This window comes from Heteronotia binoei, chromosome 1 (genome assembly GCF_032191835.1).
Source record: "Heteronotia binoei isolate CCM8104 ecotype False Entrance Well chromosome 1, APGP_CSIRO_Hbin_v1, whole genome shotgun sequence".
Lineage (NCBI taxonomy): Eukaryota > Metazoa > Chordata > Lepidosauria > Squamata > Gekkonidae > Heteronotia > Heteronotia binoei.
The window spans coordinates 120,252,126-120,271,163 of record NC_083223.1 but is presented as its reverse complement, the minus strand read 5'-3'; the positions used below and the strand labels follow the sequence as shown (position 1 = coordinate 120,271,163).

The 19,038-nt window shown below is 40.3% G+C and overlaps 1 protein-coding gene across 2 annotated transcripts in view; it reads left to right on the top strand.

Moving 5' to 3' along the window:
• HBS1L (HBS1 like translational GTPase) overlaps positions 1-18,300 on the top strand; it is a 92,085-nt gene extending 73,785 nt beyond the window's left edge. For both annotated transcript variants that reach the window (XM_060239798.1, XM_060239808.1), the window contains 9 exons: positions 850-924; positions 1,850-1,967; positions 2,106-2,174; positions 3,575-3,679; positions 6,763-6,853; positions 12,726-12,834; positions 13,275-13,375; positions 14,971-15,115; positions 17,678-18,300. In XM_060239798.1, the coding sequence (XP_060095781.1) occupies positions 850-924; positions 1,850-1,967; positions 2,106-2,174; positions 3,575-3,679; positions 6,763-6,853; positions 12,726-12,834; positions 13,275-13,375; positions 14,971-15,115; positions 17,678-17,689 (825 nt within the window). In that variant the 3' untranslated portion in view covers positions 17,690-18,300. The remainder of the gene's footprint in view (positions 1-849; positions 925-1,849; positions 1,968-2,105; positions 2,175-3,574; positions 3,680-6,762; positions 6,854-12,725; positions 12,835-13,274; positions 13,376-14,970; positions 15,116-17,677) is intronic.
• Positions 18,301-19,038: the final 738 nt, after the last annotated feature.

Sequence of the window (19,038 nt, the reverse complement as noted above, 5' to 3'; positions counted from 1 at the left end):
GCCTCAGCCAATGGAGAAAATAGGGGTTTTGCTCTGTAGCTCCTGTGTGATTGAGCAAGCCTGGCAAAGCAAGCTGTTATGCAGAAGGAAGCAAGAGAGAAGGAGAAGGAAGCAGATGACAGCCAGTTGCTCGGGGGCCTGATTTGGCCCCCAGACCAGATGTTTGACACCCCTGCCCTAGACAGAGAGTTCCATATATACCTTGTGGCTAATAGCCACTGATGGACGTCTGCTCCATATGTTTATCCAGTCTCCTCTTGAAGCCATCTATGCTTACAGCTGCCACCACCTCCTGTGGCAGTGAATTCCATGTGTTAATCACTCTTCGGGTGAAGAAGTACTTCCTTTTATCTTTTAGCTAGAGAAGGCTCTGGGTCAAGTATTGATTCCTGCTTCACTTGTTCTATTCAGCCAATTTGGCTCATATTTTCCACGAGGGCATGATTTCTGTGGCCAGCGGTCCATTGCTCCTGAACCATTTACAGAAATATGCATGAAATATGTGCATCTGGTTGGTAAGGAGTCAATATTGAGGCTTAAATTTTACCTGGGGGATTTCAGTTAGGAAGAGAAGAATTAGTACTTAATCCTGATTGGCAGAGATTAACACATGGCTGGGAGTCAGACGGCAAGAGAGCTTGTTCCAGTTGTCTAGGAAGGTCACCTAATTGTGGACAGGGCATAGGAGCTCAGGATATTCAGCAAAAAATATAATCAATCTGTGACTTCTGTCTACAATTCATAACAATAGAATGTAGTGCTGATGCTAGTATTTGTTTTACATGAGTGAAGTGTTTATTGAGAGTAATGTCCAAATAATTCTTTTTTTACTGAAATATGTTATTACAGGTGAACTGGAAACACGAGAGATTTCTGGAAATTGTTGTTAAACTCGGGCAGTTCCTTAAGCAAGCTGGCTTTAAGGTACAAATAATATAAAATTCATATGATTGATTTAACTGGCTTTGGATGCCATGACAATATTCTCTGCTTAAAGTTCAGGAGTTTTTGCATGTACTTCATTTTAATTGTGTTCTGAAACTGCAATGGATATCTGAGCATCTCCCCACCCCTCAGCAGAACAAAATCTAGAAGTTTGGTGACTCTAAAAAATATGAAGTCATCTAGCAGTTATGAAGATTGCTTCCACCTCTGCACAGGATCAAGGCCCAGTGATCACCAAAACCCTCAAATATTTTCTGATCTGCATTCATACAGTGGCATTAACATGCTCTTCAACATATGTGAGTTGTTTCTTTGAAGAGCATTTATCTTATCCATTATCTGTAAATATTTTTAGCAACATTAAAAGAGTCTGGAGGGAGATAGTGGTAGACAGCTTTGCCCTTTAAAAAAAATGTGTGTAGGCCCTGACTTGGATAGCCCAGGCAAGCCCAAGTTCATCAGTTCTTGGAAGCTAAGCAGGGCCAAGTATGGGAGACCTCCTTGGAATACCAGAAGTTGGGGAGGGGGCTTTATTCAGCCATCTCTCTGAATATCCTCCAGGCCCCCAGTAGGGGTCAGTCACCAGAAGTCCTATGACTTCAGGTGTGTACGTACACACACAAAAATACAAAATAAATAAATAATGTGTGTAGAATGCTCTGAGCAGTGAGGGAAAATGATAGGAGAACTGCAAGTACTTATTTATAGAATTTTTCCAAAGCTTCATCTCATTCATGACAGAACTCACCAGTAATCTCCAGTAACTGCTTCAATAGCTTTAGTCTTTTCTTACTTAAGAAGGCAGGGGATCTTGACTTGCATTTTCAAAAGCTGAGAAATGTATTATGCTATTAAAACGTTGTGTGCCATTTTTCCCCATAAATCGAACTTCTCTGTCAACTAGGAGTCAGATGTAGCTTACATCCCAACCAGTGGGCTTGGTGGTGAAAATCTAGTCACAAGAAGTCAGTCAGGTGAGCTGACCAAATGGTATGAAGGAAGATGCCTGCTAGAACAGATTGGTGAGTATCACACTGCTAAGATTTATTAGTAATTTAAAATTATAGCCAGGGATCACAGCAGAGGTAAATAAGTGAAATCTTATAATTGCTTTCCGTTAAATACAGGACTCTTAACAAGCTGTGTTGGGTTATTTGCAGATTCTTTCAAGCCACCTCAAAGATCAGTGGATAAACCGTTCAGATTATGTGTATCAGATGTTTTTAAAGGTTAGTAGTAAAGTCTGTTAAATATTTTAAAATGAAATTTGTTTCATATTTCAATTCATATTCATGAAATTTAAAAATTAAAATATGAATGATTTGGGTTAAGGGTTATATTAAAAATTTTTAATGCATCCTTTTTATTAAAAATGTTCAACATCCAGTGATAATGGCTGAGATTCAGCCAACTGCTGGGCGGAGGGGCTTAGAAATACAGTTTTTCTCAAATTCTTTTCAACCAGAAGGAAGACTGTACTTGGAGTGGTAAGACCTGCCTGGACAAATAGTTATGAGGGAAAGGGGACAGAGGAAAGTGACAGACTTTATCCATGGCCCTTTGGCTTTTCAGCCTCTCAGCCCCTGGTGGAATAATCTTTCAGGAACTGCCCCAGAGGGGAGGAGAGCGCAGAGCAAATTCATGTCCACTAGTGCCTTCTACTGGCAGTTGGTTTTACGGAAACCATTACAATTAGTCTGTTTCCTGGCACTGACTCTGCATATAGAAGTGATATGACTGGGACATTCCATAGTTTGTGATGTTGCCTTGGTGCAGCATTTAATATATGCTATGTGTATCAGCATGTTGCTAAATGTGTGCCAGCGTGTCTCAGTGCTTTCACCTATAGTCTTTGAAATCCAGCCACCTGAGTTTTGATTCCAGGAGGTTTTTTGCTAGATACTTTCAGTGTTTGCCAAAGGAGAAAAACAAAAGAATCCTAGTAAACTTGCTTCCAAGAGCCTCAATCCAACAAGGGCTGTGTACATAAGGAAGCAGTCTTCCGTATATGCATCTCTGGGTGTCTTGGAAATTGTAGTTACAGCAAAGGTATAGCATAAATGAAGCTGTCTTATACTGAATCCAACCACTGGTCCATCAGAATCAGTACTGTCTACTCACACTCGTTATCAGCTCTCCAGGGTTTCAGGTGGAGGTCTTTCATAATGGCTGCTACCTGATCCTTAGCTAGAGATGCCTGGGACTGAATCTGAGAACATTCTACATACCAAGCAGATGCTCTTCCATTGACCTCAGCCCCTCTCTCCTCTGTTCCCATCTCCTAGATTAAGTGACCATCATGTCCAGTCAGTAGTCACTGTTTTGAATTCATTGACAACCTGCTTGTGGGGGTGGAGGACAGTTAAAATATCCAACACATATTATGTACACATATTAGGAGACAGAAATTATACAAGTATGTGTAGGGACACTGCATACAGTATAGCGATCTCTCACTTGCTGCTTGGATTTTGATTTATCTACATCTCATTTCCTAGTAAAAATCATGCTGCAAAGTTTTGAAATCTGTGTTCAGTTTTCATTGTGACTTTCACAACTGTTGACCTTTATCTTGATAAATATCTGCATAAATGATGGCACTCTCTCAAACTCATCCTGTTTATTCTAGATCAAGGAACAGGATTTTGTGTGACTGGTAAAATAGAAGCAGGCTATGTCCAGATTGGAGATCGACTGCTAGCAATGCCTCCTAATGAAACATGCACCGTCAAAGGTACAGACAGTGTGCAGTGTATTCACTAGTCTTGAGTGTGTATACTGGAATGAGTTTCAATCTAACTATATGTGAGATATGAAATGAACCTTCAGCCTCTGCATTGAGCTGACATTACTTCATATATATGCTTTATTAGAATGATTGAATAATTGTAAAATAGGAATTATTATGGTGTTCAGTATTCATTAATAGTTAATTTAGGGGTGTTGAACTCATTTGCTATGAGGGCCGGATCTGACATAAATGGGACCTTGTTGGGCTGGACCATGTTGAGTTCGGCCGAGCAATGTTGGGCTGGGGCATGTGTGTACCTATTTAAGATTAGATAGCAAAGATACAAAATTTATAAATAACACAGACAACACAAATATATATATATATATATATTTTAAAAAAAACAAAACATGCTTAAAACGTTACCACTCATTGGTCTTAAAGATTATTTATTTGCATTTCTCCCATGGGATCCAGGGAACTGGGCAAAGGTAGCTCTGGCTCTTTCCTTCCTTCCCCAGGGGACTGGAGGGAGGATCCTCAGCCAATAGAAGGAAGAGAGGCTTGGCTCAGTAGCTCTGCTGTGCAATTGAGAGAGCCTGGCAAATGAAGCTATCCCTCCCCCCTTCCTCCCCAAGGGAGGAGTCTCAGTCAATGTAGAAAATATAGGCTTTGCTCTGTAGATCCTGTGCAATTGAGTAAACCTTGCAAAGCAAGCTGTGATGCAGAAGAAAGCAAGATATAGGGAGAAGGAAGCAGATGACAACCAGTTATTTGGGGGCCTGATAGGAGCCCTCCAGGGGCCTGACTTGGCCCCTAAACTGAGTGTTTGACAACCCTGAGTTAGTTTAACAAGAAAACCAAAGCTTTAGAACAGTGTAACACCCCCCCCCCCATCTAGAGTTTTTAACAGTTTTTATAGGTAGATAATTATTGCCCATAAGAGCATTTCTGACAGAAGCAGTAGTAAAATTTGTTGGCCAAATACTTCACCAGAAATATGAGGGAACTAATGTAGCTTACAGAAGGAAAAAAAACTTATTTCAATATAGTAGATTTGTTTTGATTTATACTAAATACTTCTTGAAACTGGCAGCAATCTGGAGTTCTTCCTGGTAATTGCAGGAGGAGAAGAGGATAGTGCAGATTGCCTTGCTAAGGGATTCACTTTGGTGAAAATCATAATCAACATAATCAACAAATGCTTAAAGACATCTCAGTATAATAATTAAGAGAAAACTATTATAGACCCAAGCTAATAAAGATAATCTTTGTGCATACAGTGTCTTGGAACACTGAAGTAAATGAGAAAATGCTGCTCATACGATTTGTGTGCAAAAGTTCCATGTGCACTTCAGGACTGCTATGTGAGCAAAGGAGCTCCTGCATTAAGACTAGTAGTACTCACATCCTTTGATCCCCTCAGTGACTGTAACTGGTTCCAGTCCCCTTCATTCTAATGTTACTGATCTGCATGTGCAGAGTTTAATGTTGACAGGGGAAGAGCTTGCTGATGAAGGATTCGTTTATGTCTCTGTGTTATTGTATCATTATCAAGCTTATTGACAGATTTGCTAGGCATCCCTTATATTGGGAGGGAATTTTAAGATACACACAAATAAAAATGATAAAGATGATTAGAGGAGAGAAGTATAGTCATCTGTGTCATTCTTCTGATCCACTTCAAAGGACATATAGAACCTTGGCTATGGAAGGACAAGCATTTCACTTTTCATAGTGAGGTGGTCCTTTCAATTTGAGAACCATCTGACTCTTTGGTACAGTTGTTGGATACCAAAATGCTCTCGAAGCAGGACCATTGTGAACTAAAGTAGACAGGCTCAGTGGAGGGCTGTAACTGATTAGTTACATGCATAAATTTTTATGTGTGCTTCTACAAATCAAAAGACCCTGTTGAGCCTTGAAGACTTAACTAAAGGAAAAAAGATCTCAGAAGTTTTTTTTTTTAAAAAAACATCCATATTAGGGGAGGGGATGATTTGAAATTCTCAAGAAGGCAACACCTTGGAATTTGGATTCAAGGATACCAAATAGTGGTGGGTTTTTTTCTCTTTTTTTTTCATTTTACAGGAGAACTGTTCTTGACAATTTTGATATTACAAAGCAAACTAAACATGTTTAATCTCCATTAAAATCAACTGGATGGCTTTGCAGACAGCATTTCATTCTTCTACGTCATTATTCTAATTAATAACTGAATAGTTTACTTTATACATGACTGTAATACCAGTACTGTTTTAATGAACAAGGCTTGTCATTCTGACATGACAGTCTTGAGTTTGAAATACGCTTTGTTTATATTCCAAACAGGAAGAAAGACTTGAAACTTATATTGACTTGAAATTTAATATAATATAAATATAAAAACTTGAAATTATATTCACTTGTCAGTGTTGCACTATAACACATAAAATTATTCTACAGTCAAGCAGTATTAGTATTTTTTAGATTTAATACTTGCTAATTTTTTCTATATATCATCTCCTGTTATTGATTCCAGCAAGCATAAATGCTTTAGAGTCTTTGTGTATGTATACAGTTACATTTATTATAGGATTTCTTCTGTAAACTTTGTATAAGATATTGATGATTTCTAGTACAGATTTTAGTATGCCGCATAGCACATTCGTTTGTTTCACCATTACGTAGAAAACAAGCATAAACTCATTTGGTGAAAAATGAAAGCAGGTACCACCAAAATATTTAAAACAGCTAAAATGCTGTGGGCAGTGTGCCTGTACATAAAGAGCGGAAGATGAGAGGCTTGTCAAATTCTTGTGCACTCATACTTTCACAATTGTGATATCTGTACAGGGTGACGTACTTACAGCTCAAAGTTGTGACTTGCTGAAAACTTTCTGAATATCCAAAGTAACCTGAGATAATGGTGGTTCCAGAAAACAAAAACGTTTCTCTGAGGTTTTAGTCAACAGCTTTTACTATCAACTAATTCATACTGAAAACTGATGAGCAATGATTTGTGCAGCAGAATTGGCACAAACAAATGCTTGTAGCTGTTAAACCAAGGTAGTTTACTGTTCAGTTCTGATTTTACTCATTTCTAGGAATTGCTCTTCATGATGAACCAGTGGATTGGGCTGCAGCAGGAGATCACGTTAGTCTCACTTTGACTGGCATGGATATCATCAAAATCAAGTGAGTGCAGAAAAGGGTTGTATTCTAAGCAACGGTTTGTTTACCAAGAAACTTTGTAACCGTTGTGCTGGATAACCAGTGGTTTACCAGTTTTTTTTGGGGGGGGGATGGGGGGGGAGAGAACTTGGCCACCTGAAACTTTCAAGCAAGAGTGAAGCAGGCCATAGGCAATGAAAAGCTCAGTATTTTGACCTTAATCAAGCAGTTTTGTCAAAATTTAGATGCTACATTGAGTTGCTTGCAAAGTATAGTCTCTGACATGCATAGTTCTGTTTTTTGAAAGTTACACTAAAGCCCAAATGAGCACTCATTTGGTAAAGACCCAGTTCTAGCCACTGAGGTTTGTTTCACAAAGACCCACTGGAACAATTTGCAGCCTTGGGAATATGTAGTTCTGTACTCCCCTTGCTGAAATGGATATCTTCCCCATCTCTCTCTCAACTTAACTGTAGTTTTGTGTTACTCATAGAGAGCAAGTTTGCTTGTATCCTTGGGTTACGAACCCACTTCAAAACTCATTTCTGGTTTACAAGGGATCCTTGTTTTTCCATGCACATGACACTCTGAGCTTTACTCCTACTTTAGGGTAGTGTTAAGAGGGAAGGAGCAGAGCTTTTTTTTGTAGCAGGAACTCCTTTGCATATTAGGCTACACTGTAGCCAATCCTCCTGGAGTTTACAGTAGGCCCTGTACTAAGAGCCCTGTAAGCTCTTGGAGGATTGGCTCTTGGAGAATGCAACCATTCATTCCCTAGATTGAAATTTTGTAATTGCTGGATTTGTGCAGCTCTTGTTGCTGGGTGTCAGGATCTTAGTCTGGATAGGCCTGCTCAGCCATGGCTTTGTAGATGGGCAACGCTCTGTTTTTGATGATCTTTCTATATTCACAAAGAAGAGTATCTTTTCTTTGGAGATGCAGGGGAGCAATGTGGCACAATGTGGGTATTTATTTATTTATATATTTATGTATTCTTCACATTTATATCCTGCCCTCCCTGCCGAAGCAGGCTCAGGGTGGCTCAGGTAGTAGATCAGAGTGGGTTTAATACATTCCTCTGATAGTTCTTGTTGTGTTGAACTGGACATGAAGTTTGTGGACATGGGGGCTGTTAAGTCACTCTGAAGCACTATATTCCTCAGTACTGTACACCAACCCCAAAGCTGCACATCTATGTGTTGTAGTAGATGCACCCCAAGTTGTACCCCATAATTTTTGGAGAATGTTGTTTTGCATGTGTATTTTCAGTGCTACATACAAGATGGTGTTTATAGCTTAAGGTCCAGTCCTGAATAATACCAAGGTACTTAGGTGTATGGTTGTTTGTAAGTTGGGTGCCATTAAGGTAGATATTCAGTTCACGGTGGACAAGATTGTTATTGATATGGAAAAAGGAGCATTCTGTTTTGTGTGAACTTGGGATAAGGTGCCATTTACAATAGTAGTACTCTTTAGTCAGTATTTCCTCATTCCTTTCAATGGATTTGTGCCTTATTGCAATGGTCATGTCATTGACATAACCAAACTTCCTGGATTTCATCTTGAGAACATTAGCAACGTATAGATTGAAAAGAACTGTGAGAGGCTGAGCTCTGGGATAGACCATTATTCAGTTCTTCTGCTTTGCTGATTGACTTGACCCATGATTACTTTGAAAGTTCTATCACTCGGCAAGTTATTTAGCAGTTGAAATAATGTTCTGCAGGGGACAACCTGAAAAAACTTGTACAGTAGGCCATTCAGACTGTGTCATAAACTGCAGTCAGATTAATGAAAACTGCTTATGTCTTAAGACACTTGTGATACCCTGCCTTAGTGAAAGTCGATAAGCTGAGAACCCGGTCTTCCCAACCACAACAGAGTCTAAATCCTATAGGGGCACATTTGTTACTTCTGTCACTGATTCTGTTCAGGATTAGCCTCTCGAGTTTCTAACAGGAGCTCAGAAGGACACAATAGAAGAAGAGTTTCTAACAGGAGCCAGTTTTAGATTTGTGAAGAGCTTTCTGCCTGTAATTTGCACCCCATTTACTGGTGTGCTTGGTTTCACTATGTCTGTATTTAAATGTGGAGGCAGCTTTTTTTGGCCACTGCCTCAGTTGACTTGCCAGGATCACATCAGAGCACTGGGATTCCCTTCTGCGTGAATTGTCTGTGTGTGTGTGAGGGGGAAAAACAGTGTTTGTGCTTCACATGTAGAACAGCTTTTGAAGATTCTCATTGAAATTCTACAAAATATAAAAATGAGTAATAATACAGTAGGTGATGTGTTAATGGAACGGGGATAAGTTTGTCATCCATATATAATTCTGTCTTTGGTTAACTGAGCTGCATGAAAAACAAAAACTGGAAAATCTGTCACCGGCTCTATTTGGACATCATACAAAAGCTATACATCAGTTAAACCATGGTTAGTGTGGTGGTCTGAATGCAAGCTGTAACACTAAGTGGGTAAGTATGATCATTCAAGCAAGAATCTGAAGTTGCTTTATTAACCACAGCTAGTCTGAACTATGATTTTGTGTGATATCTGAATGTAGATATCTTGGTTAAATCCTGGCTTGTCTTCTGGAAGTGGCCTCCCAAGCAGAAGAGGGAAGTGAAATCATTTTCTGTCATAGCAAACTATGATTTCAGTTCTTGTCTGTGAGCTGTCAGCTGGTTTCACAAATTTAATCAGTTAAAACCATGTTTTTGCTTTATGTCTGAACAGAGCCATAAATTAGGTATACTCCTGTAATGGGATGGTGGTGATATGATTTGGAAGTTGCCTGTGAAACACAAGTCGTGGATACCAAGCATTGTGCAAAGAGTCTTGCTGACATCATTTGTCTTGTTGCTCAATGTATCTGGAGTGTGATTTTATACAAGAAAATTTGGTCTTACATTCTAGTGACAAAGCCCCCACCACCCCATTGGCCAGCTTAGAGAAGGCATTTCTCTCTTTTAATCACTTCTTCTAGCCAAGCCAGATAGCAGCTTGGAGAATGCACTTAAAGTTGTTTTCTTTCCACCTCTCTCTTTGTCCTCCCTCCCCTATCTATTTTCTTTCCTTAATCCCTCCCTCCCTTTAACATCTGACATTCCTGTCTTGCAGGTCTCAAACATCTGACATTTCTTCTATGTGGCTCTTACATTAAGCAAGTTTGGTCAGTAGTGGGTGTCCCAAGATATATAATGGAACGATTTCCAGTGCAGTGTTCCTTCCTGTCTTTTGAGTCTGGAAGAGCCAACAATACCAGCTGGATAGGAATGAGGCAGAGAACTAGCACTCCTTAGCCAAAACTTAGGAGGAGGCTTTCCTTTTCCATTTATTGCAGCTGACCAATAACAACCAGGCTTTGTAAATAGTGCAGCTTTACCAGCAAGCAGCTCAGGTTATTGGTGGGGATTGTGCTTGGAAGAAGGAAAGGAAGCAAGCAACAGACTAACTTGGATATACAAATTGTGGCCTTTTTATGTATATTCGGTTTAATATTTAGTGAACTAAGAAGGTGTCCAATCAAAATTCCTACGGAAAATTCTGGGATTCCCAAAGTGCGTACCATATGCAGTTTTGTGTTTAGAAACAGGGACGAATCTTGTGGAAACACAAGCATGGCTAATGTCACTTAAATACTGGCTTCGGCTACATTTCCACTCTGACTCAGAGAGCCTTTTATATCAACTGCTCTCAGAATCTAATTTGTCAAATTGGCTAGTATTTATTGAGAGGAAAATAAAATCTATGGGCATTGATTTAGATTCACTACTTATGCTATCCTTAAAAGAAGCTTTTTTGAAACTTAAGCTCAGAATTCTAGATATTGAAATGCAAACGTTATATAGCCTGGCCGACAAGTCCTGCTCCCCGCTGAATTTTGAACTTCTTCTTTCAGTAGGGAAATTAGTGTCGTATTTCTCCTCTCTGCAAGCTCCACAGCAACGGCGTGCATTCTTGTTAATGAGATGTAATGCATTACCATCTGCTATCCTATTTGGTAGATTTAACAGCATTGAGTACTCTAATATTTATCTATGACTTATATCCCGCCCTTCCCACAAGTGGCTCAGGGCGGCTTCCACCGATCAACATAAAAATTAAACAATATTTAAATATATAAACCATTAAACATTTAAAACCGTTAAAACCTTAAAAACCAGTAAACGTTCCAAATACATATAAAACATATAAAACAGAAGCCTGGCAAGCTACATTGAGTTCTCATCTTAGCTAGGTGTAGGCTGGCCGGAAGAGGGTTGTCTTACAGGCCCTGCGGAACTGGACAAGGTCCCGCAGGGCCCTCACCTCCTCTGGCAGCTGATTCCACCATGTAGGGGCCATAATGGAGAAAGCCCTTTCTCTGGTGGATTTCAAGCGGACTTCTTTTGGCCCAGGGATAGTGAGGAGATTTTGTGTTCCCGACCTCAGTACTCTCTGGGGAACATGTGGGGAGAGACGGTCCTTCAGGTAGGCAGGTCCCAGGCCATATAGTGCTTTAAAGGTAATAACCAGCACCTTGTACCGGACTCGGTATATCACTGGAAGCCAGTGCAGGGTCCGAAGACCCGGCCGAATGTGTCCCCACTTTGGGAGACCCAATAACAGCCGGGCCGCGGCATTCTGCACCAGCTGCAATTTCCGAGTTCGGGACAGGGGCAGCCCCATGTAGAGGGCATTGCAGTAGTCCAACCTCGAGGTGACCGTAGCATGGATCACTGTTGCTAGGTCGTCGCGCTCCAGGAAGGGGGCCAACTGCCTTGCCCGCCTAAGGTGAAAAAACGCAGACTTGGCAGCAGCTGCTATCTGAGCCTCCATCTTTAGGGAAGGCTCCAATACCACCCCCAAGCTCCTGACCCTGTCCGCCGCTGTCAGCGGCGCACCGTCAAAAACTGGTAGGGGGATTCCCCTTCCCGGCCTGCGGCGACCCAAGCAAAGGACCTCTGTCTTCGCAGGATTTAGCCTCAGCCCACTCAGTCTGAGCCACTCAGCCACGGCCTGTAGTGCCCAATCAAGATTTTCCGGGGCGCAGACCGGCTGGCCGTCCATCAGTAGATAGAGCTGGGTGTCATCAGCGTACTGGTGACACCCTAGCCCGTACCTTCGGGCAATCTGGGCAGGAGGCCGCATGTAGATGTTAAATAACATCGGGGAGAGAACCGCCCCTTGGGGCACACCACAATCGAGTGTGCACCTCCGGGATAGCTCCCCCCCAATTGCGACCCTTTGTCCCCGACCTTCCAGGAAAGAGGAAAGCCACTGTAAGGCCAACCCCTGAATCCCCGCGTCGGCGAGGCGGCACGTCAGTAGCTGATGGTCGACCGTGTCAAACGCAGCCGACACTGTCTTTGTAATTCCAAGTGTATTGAAACTATTTCCCATGTACTACTGAACTGTCCTCTTTATGAAGATATTCGTTGTATATACTTGAAAGATATCTTAGCAGATATGCTGGGCTGTGCTGATTCAGGCAAAGTCCACAAACTTTTAAATGACACTTGCGCTGAGGTAACTTTAATGGTGGCTAGATTTCTCCAACAGGCCATGGAAATACGACAGAGAATGGTTCTAGAATGACCACATTTTATCTTTTAATTATTTAATTTGGCTAAACTCGACTCATATATATTTTACTTATTGTATATATTTTAGCTCCCTATGTACTTTATAATCTAGGAATTTATATTATTTACATTGCTATTTTACTGCTAAATCTGTTTTATTCCAATAAAGGCTTGCTATTTCCTATGTATATTCGGTAGACTAACCAGAGTTTGTTCAACAATTGTGATTTAAATAAGCTACATTTTATTGTTACATCTAATTGAATTAAAAAATGAGAAAAACTATTGTCTGTATACAGTCTGATTGATTTCCACATTACCTCTTTTGCAGGGTTGGCTGTATATTTTGTTGTCCAAAGGAACCTATTAAAGTCTGTACACGCTTCAGAGCGCGACTTCTCATCTTCAATATTGAGATCCCCATCACCAAAGGATTCCCTGTGAGTCTGAGCACTGAGTTGTTTCAGAAGGTCTTACAAGTTTTTAAAACACTAAAAACTAAATCATGCTCATCCTATCAGTGCAGTATTGCACACTGATGCTTATCATCCTGAGTATAATGTACAGTCTACATTTTGATATTGTGCTTGACAAGATGACTTTATTCAGTAATCCTTGGAAGTCTCAGTCTTGGATCAAGGTATTGGACAAGAGAGTAGACAAACACTTCAGACAAGAGAAGCTGTTGTCGTGTCAGATGGGTTGTATGATGAAATGAGAGCATTGAGCAATGTAATAATGGGTGGGTTTCCTGCAGAAAGCAAAATCTCATCTTGTATTTTGGGAAATGCATCAAGAGGGGTGATTTTTCTGGATTTATGTTTCAGCTGCTGAATAAGCTTCAGGAGCATTATCAATTAAAACAAAACTATTGTTTTAGGTGCTTTTATATTATCAAACTGTAAGTGAGCCTGCCACTATTAGAAGGTTATTGAGTGTGCTTCACAAGAATACAGGTGAAGTCACAAAGAAAAACCCTAAGTAAGTATTTTATGAGGTAATTTGTTAATTCTGAATGTTGTGTAATATAAGTCTTGCTTGAATGTGTATAGTTAGAGACCGATTCACATTATAATAAGTATATTGTGATGCAAATGATCTTCTGTGTAGTTCCTAAAATACTGTGAAACAGATGTTCTTATCCTGTTGAAGTACAGTGAGTTTCAGCAGCATGTATACAGTCATATAACTTGATCTTTTATGGCTGCAGTCCTGTATTCACTTGATTGAGAGCAAGCCTCCTTGACACTTAACTTCTGAGAAGATACGCATATGATTGAATGCTAGATAGGGTGAGGCAGGAATGACCTGTCAATAAGTTACCAAGAATTTCCTCCCCTTCTCTGGAGCAGTCTAGAACTAAAGAAGCTGAGAATGGGGAAGGACAGTGTATTCTCAAAAGAGGAGGGAAATCTAGCGCATTTCTATCTATATATCCAGGAATCCATTTCAGGGCGGGGGGGGGGGAGGTTATTTGTTTGCCTCGGGAAAACAGAAAATAGGAGACTTTTAACTATTACGTGAACAGAATTTTGGAATATCTTACCCAGAGCTTTTTTGGTTAAAAAAAACACACAAGTCTAGCAGGAACTCATTTGCATATTAGGCCACACCCCCTGATGTCACCATCGTTTCACATAGGGCTTTTTGTAGAAAAAGCCAAGCAGGAATTAATTTGCATATGAGGCCACACTCCCTGACACCAAACCAGCCGGAACTGTGTTCCTGTGCATTCCTACTAAAAAAAAAGCCCTGATCTTACCTAATGAAATTGAGAGTGATTAGGGTATTTATAGAAAAAAAAAATCACTGTCCCAGATGTTCACCTCCCTAAGATCATAGGACTCATCTTGCAGGGATAAGAGACTACTTCAGTTAGGGCTGAGATTTCGCATGACTAACTGTACTTCAATATAGTTCTCTTTGGGAAGTTTTAGAGTGACTAACTGTACTTCAATATAGTTCGAGTAACTAACTGTACTTCAATATAGTTCTCTTTGGGAAGTTTTAGAGAATGAATTTTGTTCATGATCAGATAATGACTGTCTGTTGCACTGGAGGCTTGCCCCAGATTTGGAGGCAAGAAGTTGTTTTCTTCCTCTTCAACATACAGTGTAGATATTATTCAAGCAGAGTTGGAAAGTGTCCACTGTATAAGTGCCTTATGGGGCTGTGTGTGGTGTTTGCTTGTGGCATAAACATCCAAATGACATTTGATGCAGTTTGGATGTAACAGTCCTTTGGTTCCTTCCATTTCTTTAATATTATGTACCAGATTATTTTATGGCATGCAAAAAGACGCTGCCAATGCTGCTTTGATGAATTCCTTTTCCTGGCAGAAGTACATGGAAAGTAGAAAGGAACATATAAAACTAAATTTCATTGCATTCATGCAAAAAATGTATGGCTGTTAAGAGAGCAGTTTCCTTGACATTACATTGTTTTAGAAAAGAAAATTTCTCTGCATTTGAGCTGGAAATTGGATTAATTTAAAGTTAACTTCAGCCAAGAAGCTGGAAATGCACTCTTTTTTGCAGTAATACAACTGAAGAGAAAATTATATTTTTTCTTTGTAGGTGTCTGGCTAAAGGACAGAATGCTCTAATAGAATTGCAGACACAAAGACCTGTAGCTTTAGAACTTTATAAAGACTTTAAAGAACTTGGAAGATTTATGTTACGCTACAGTGGATCTACCATAGCAGCAGGAGTTGTCACAGAGGTATAGTACAATTTATAAATTATTTTATCAGTTTATCAATTATTTTATTAGTGGTAATTATAAAATTAGTGGTGTTCTAACCACTATTTTTAAAAGACACAGGCTACTGCAGGGATCGTTTTGTAGAAAAATAGGTGGTGGGACTCATCCAGGGATTATTATGCAGCTGCACTGTTCAATGGACAAGGAGGTGGAACTCTCAGAAGGAGGTGGAACTCTCAGAAAGGTACAAGAACTGCGCTTCTGTGAGCTCCCACTGAATCTGAAGCCTGGCTTCTGGTATATGTGAATACTTGAGAATACGGATGGGCATGAACCAAACCATGAATTGTAATTTGTGCTAAAAATGGCTGATTCATAGTTTGTTCCAAACTGGTTCATCTGATCTCACTGCACCTGAACACAAAAACGAGCCTGCCTTTTTTCTTGGCATGTCATTTGGTTTGTTTTTCCAGACAGCCTGGCATGATTCTCCAGCTCCCTGTGCTTCTGGTCAGTTTCCAGTGAAACTTGACATTACAGCTCTGCTTTCCCCCACCCCCTGTGGCTTCTAGTCAGTTTCCGGTTAAACTAACTAGATGCAGGACTAGATTGCCCACTAGGCAAATTAGGCATTTGTCTAGGGCACCGGCAGGGCGCTGGCACCAAATTTGGTCCTCCCCAGTATTTCCCATGGGATTCAGGAAGGAAGAGGGGAGGAGGCAGTAGCGGTGGCTGCTCTTTCGGCGGCTCCTTCCCACCGCTTCTGCCCCCCCAACCCCGCACTGATAGTGATTGTGCCGGAGGGCTGGCATGGGAATCATGAGCCTCCAGCGCCATTTTACCTGCTGATCCGGGGGGGGGGGCTTTAAATAGCCTGGGAAGCACCCTTCCTGGACATTGAAATGGTGGGGAAGATAGGGAGGCACCGTGAAGGGGGACAGCGGGGCGCAGCGCCGTGGCAGGCGGTGAGTTGACCTGGGGCATGGTGCACCCTAGGGCTAGCCCTGACTAGACGCTACTGCTCTGCTTTCCCCAGCTCCCTGTCTTCTCGTCGGTTTCCAGTGAAACTGACTAGAAGTTGCAGCTCTGCTTTTGCCAGCTCCTTGCAGCTTCTAGTCAGTTTCACTGAAAACTGTCCAGAAGGCAGAGAGCTGGGGAGGGTGGATCTGCTGTTTCTAATCCGTTTCACTCCCCTCCAAGCTTCCTGGGGTGAAATGGACCAGAAGTTGCAGGCCAGCTTTCCTTTCTTTCCCCAGCTTGACATATTCATTGGAGAGCAGATAACTGGGGTACCTGCTTTAGGGAGCTGTGGCTTGGCCACCCAAAATCCAATTTGCACCAGAGAGCAGGTAGAAGAGAATCCACTGAAGTTTTCCACAAGTTTCACCTCTCTTACCCACTAGGGGGCCGTTCTGTGCCTTCCCAAACTGAATGAACCAAAATAATTCAGTTCACAAAAAATCCACATGAACCAAAACCACAAGATCTGGCAACCCAATGAAACACAAAATGAAACGAATCACCATTTTTGCATTCCTTGCCCATTCCTATATGCTACCAATTTGCCCTGCAAATATACTTTACTTTGTGTAAGGACATTATGTTAAAACAGTTTTTAATTATAATCTTGGGTCACACTGGTTTTGTGTAGAAGTTAAGTCATCTTGTTCTGCGTAGAATGAGCCTGGGGAAAGTTATGGGCTCATGCACTACCACTACCCTCTTCTGCCATAGTTCCTGTTTTGCAACAAATGGTAGTTTTGCTGCTACATCAAGCTGGTAAACTGTAGTTTTAGTTTGTCCTGCAAACCATGCTTCGTATCTGGTTTGCATGAATTTATATTTTCCTATGGTAATCTGTAATTCACTAGTTCTTCCTTGATGGAGACTGCTTGGCTAGCATTGCACATGCTTTGATAGTGACTTGAATGTGTAGAAGAAGCTTAGTCATTGTACACCAATTTCTGTCATGACTGTCAACTTTTTGCAGAAAATGGTTTGAATGAAAATAATTAAGATGTAGTTTCTGCATCTTAGTATCACATTTCTGCCACTTTGTACTTTCATTCCAGCTGATGGAAGAAATGGCTAGGTCATTTCCAAAGGACTTTGTTTGCAGTTCTGTACTCAGTCTCACTGATGTGATTAAGTGCATAACTAACATGAGTAAGCGCAAGGTTACAGTCTATGTACTGATCTGTATGTGAGTTGTTCTTAACATGTGTTCTGAAATGTTGCCTTGTACCAAGTCTGTACTGGTTCATTCAGTTCTATATAGTCTACTTTGATGGGCAGCCACTCCCCAGGGTTTCGTGCCTGCTACATAAGGTTTTTTAAGTGAGAAGCCATTAATTTTCTTGAGATCTTCATGTAAAGCAGATGCTTTCCTACTTAAATTATGGCCTTTATACCTTTTAGAAAGTTCAGGATTGTTCCTGTATATGGTACATCACTAATCAGAAGTTTTGGATTCAAATTGGTAAATTTTCACTTGAAACTTTGACACATGAAATCATACATTTGCAGTGTCTTTAATATTTTTTTCAGAAGTTTTCACTTAATATTCTTGGGTTTGTTTAGATTAAAGAATGATTGTGGCACCAGGACTTCTGTAATCCAACCAAATGGAAGAATCTGACTGAATACCCGTGTTTGAAGAATCTTCTACCAGTCGAAGGAACATTGTTGAGAGGAGGGAAGACAGTATTGGGAATTCTGCAAGCATTTGGGGACTGTCATTGCTGCAAAACAATATGTCAACAGGGGAGATATGAAAATTGCACTACTTCATTGCACAGGTTTCCAGTATATTCCCAGTCTGAAACCTCACCTCATCAGGTGGACTGTTTATGAAAAGCTGATCAGAATAATGTATTAGAGGATGGTGACTCATCATGAAAAAAGCTTGTTACTTCTGGCCTTAAATTTTGTTTACAATTTTTTTGAGCTGCTTATTTGCTGCACACTTTTTCATAAATTACTTCAATTGGGCTAAACATTTTGGGTTTTTATACAAAACACTTTCCAAGAATCTTGTTTCCTTCTGTTTCAGAAAATGGAACATAATGCTGCACCCAGAAATAAATTTATTCCTTTCCTAATTTTATTTAAAAACTTATTTGTGTAGATGTAGTTTGTCCAATAATGGCTAATCTTATTTTTTAAATTGTAGAGGACTAATAAACTACTTGGTCTGAGCATAATACTGGTTTCTGTGTGATTATTTTATAAATAAAAGCCATGATCAGAATAGTTAAACAGGCATCTTCAGAAGAGTTGTGTACCATAGGATACTTTTCCAACTTTAAATATTCAGGTGCATACCAGCATATAACATCAGTGTCTGGAGATTTGTAAGCAATTATTGTACTTTTCATGTTGTGGAAGTCTTGTGAACTCTAGAGCTACTTATAGATAACATATGCATAATCTCTGAAAGTCAGGTTAAGTATATATCTTTATGTACATGCCTGTCTTCAGATACAGGTATTTCTTAGGGAGTTCACAGCCTTTAAAAATATAACCATTGTAGACCTGTCAATTGAAGCCATAGTCACTATCCAGTGAAATTTAAAACCTTTTCAAGTCAAATATGGAAGTGGAGCATTCCTTGCTAGGTAACAAGCACTTGCATTTCATGGATGTTATTGAAATTTTGCAGTTGTTAGATGAGTTAATGTAGCCCCTCCCTCCAATTAAAAATATACATAACTGGGGACAGGGCTATACTTTTCCAAAAACTTGTTCAAGACCATTTTTCCTGTGAAACACATGCTTATTCTTATTGCCACAGAATGACAGTTACTCAGTTTTTCCTTTATGTTCCTCTAAACAAAGGACTTGAGCAAAATTATATGTATGCTTCACCAACAAGGGACATTAATGCCTCATTTTGAAACATGAGAGGAGATACAGGATAATAGACCTTACATTTTTCAGAG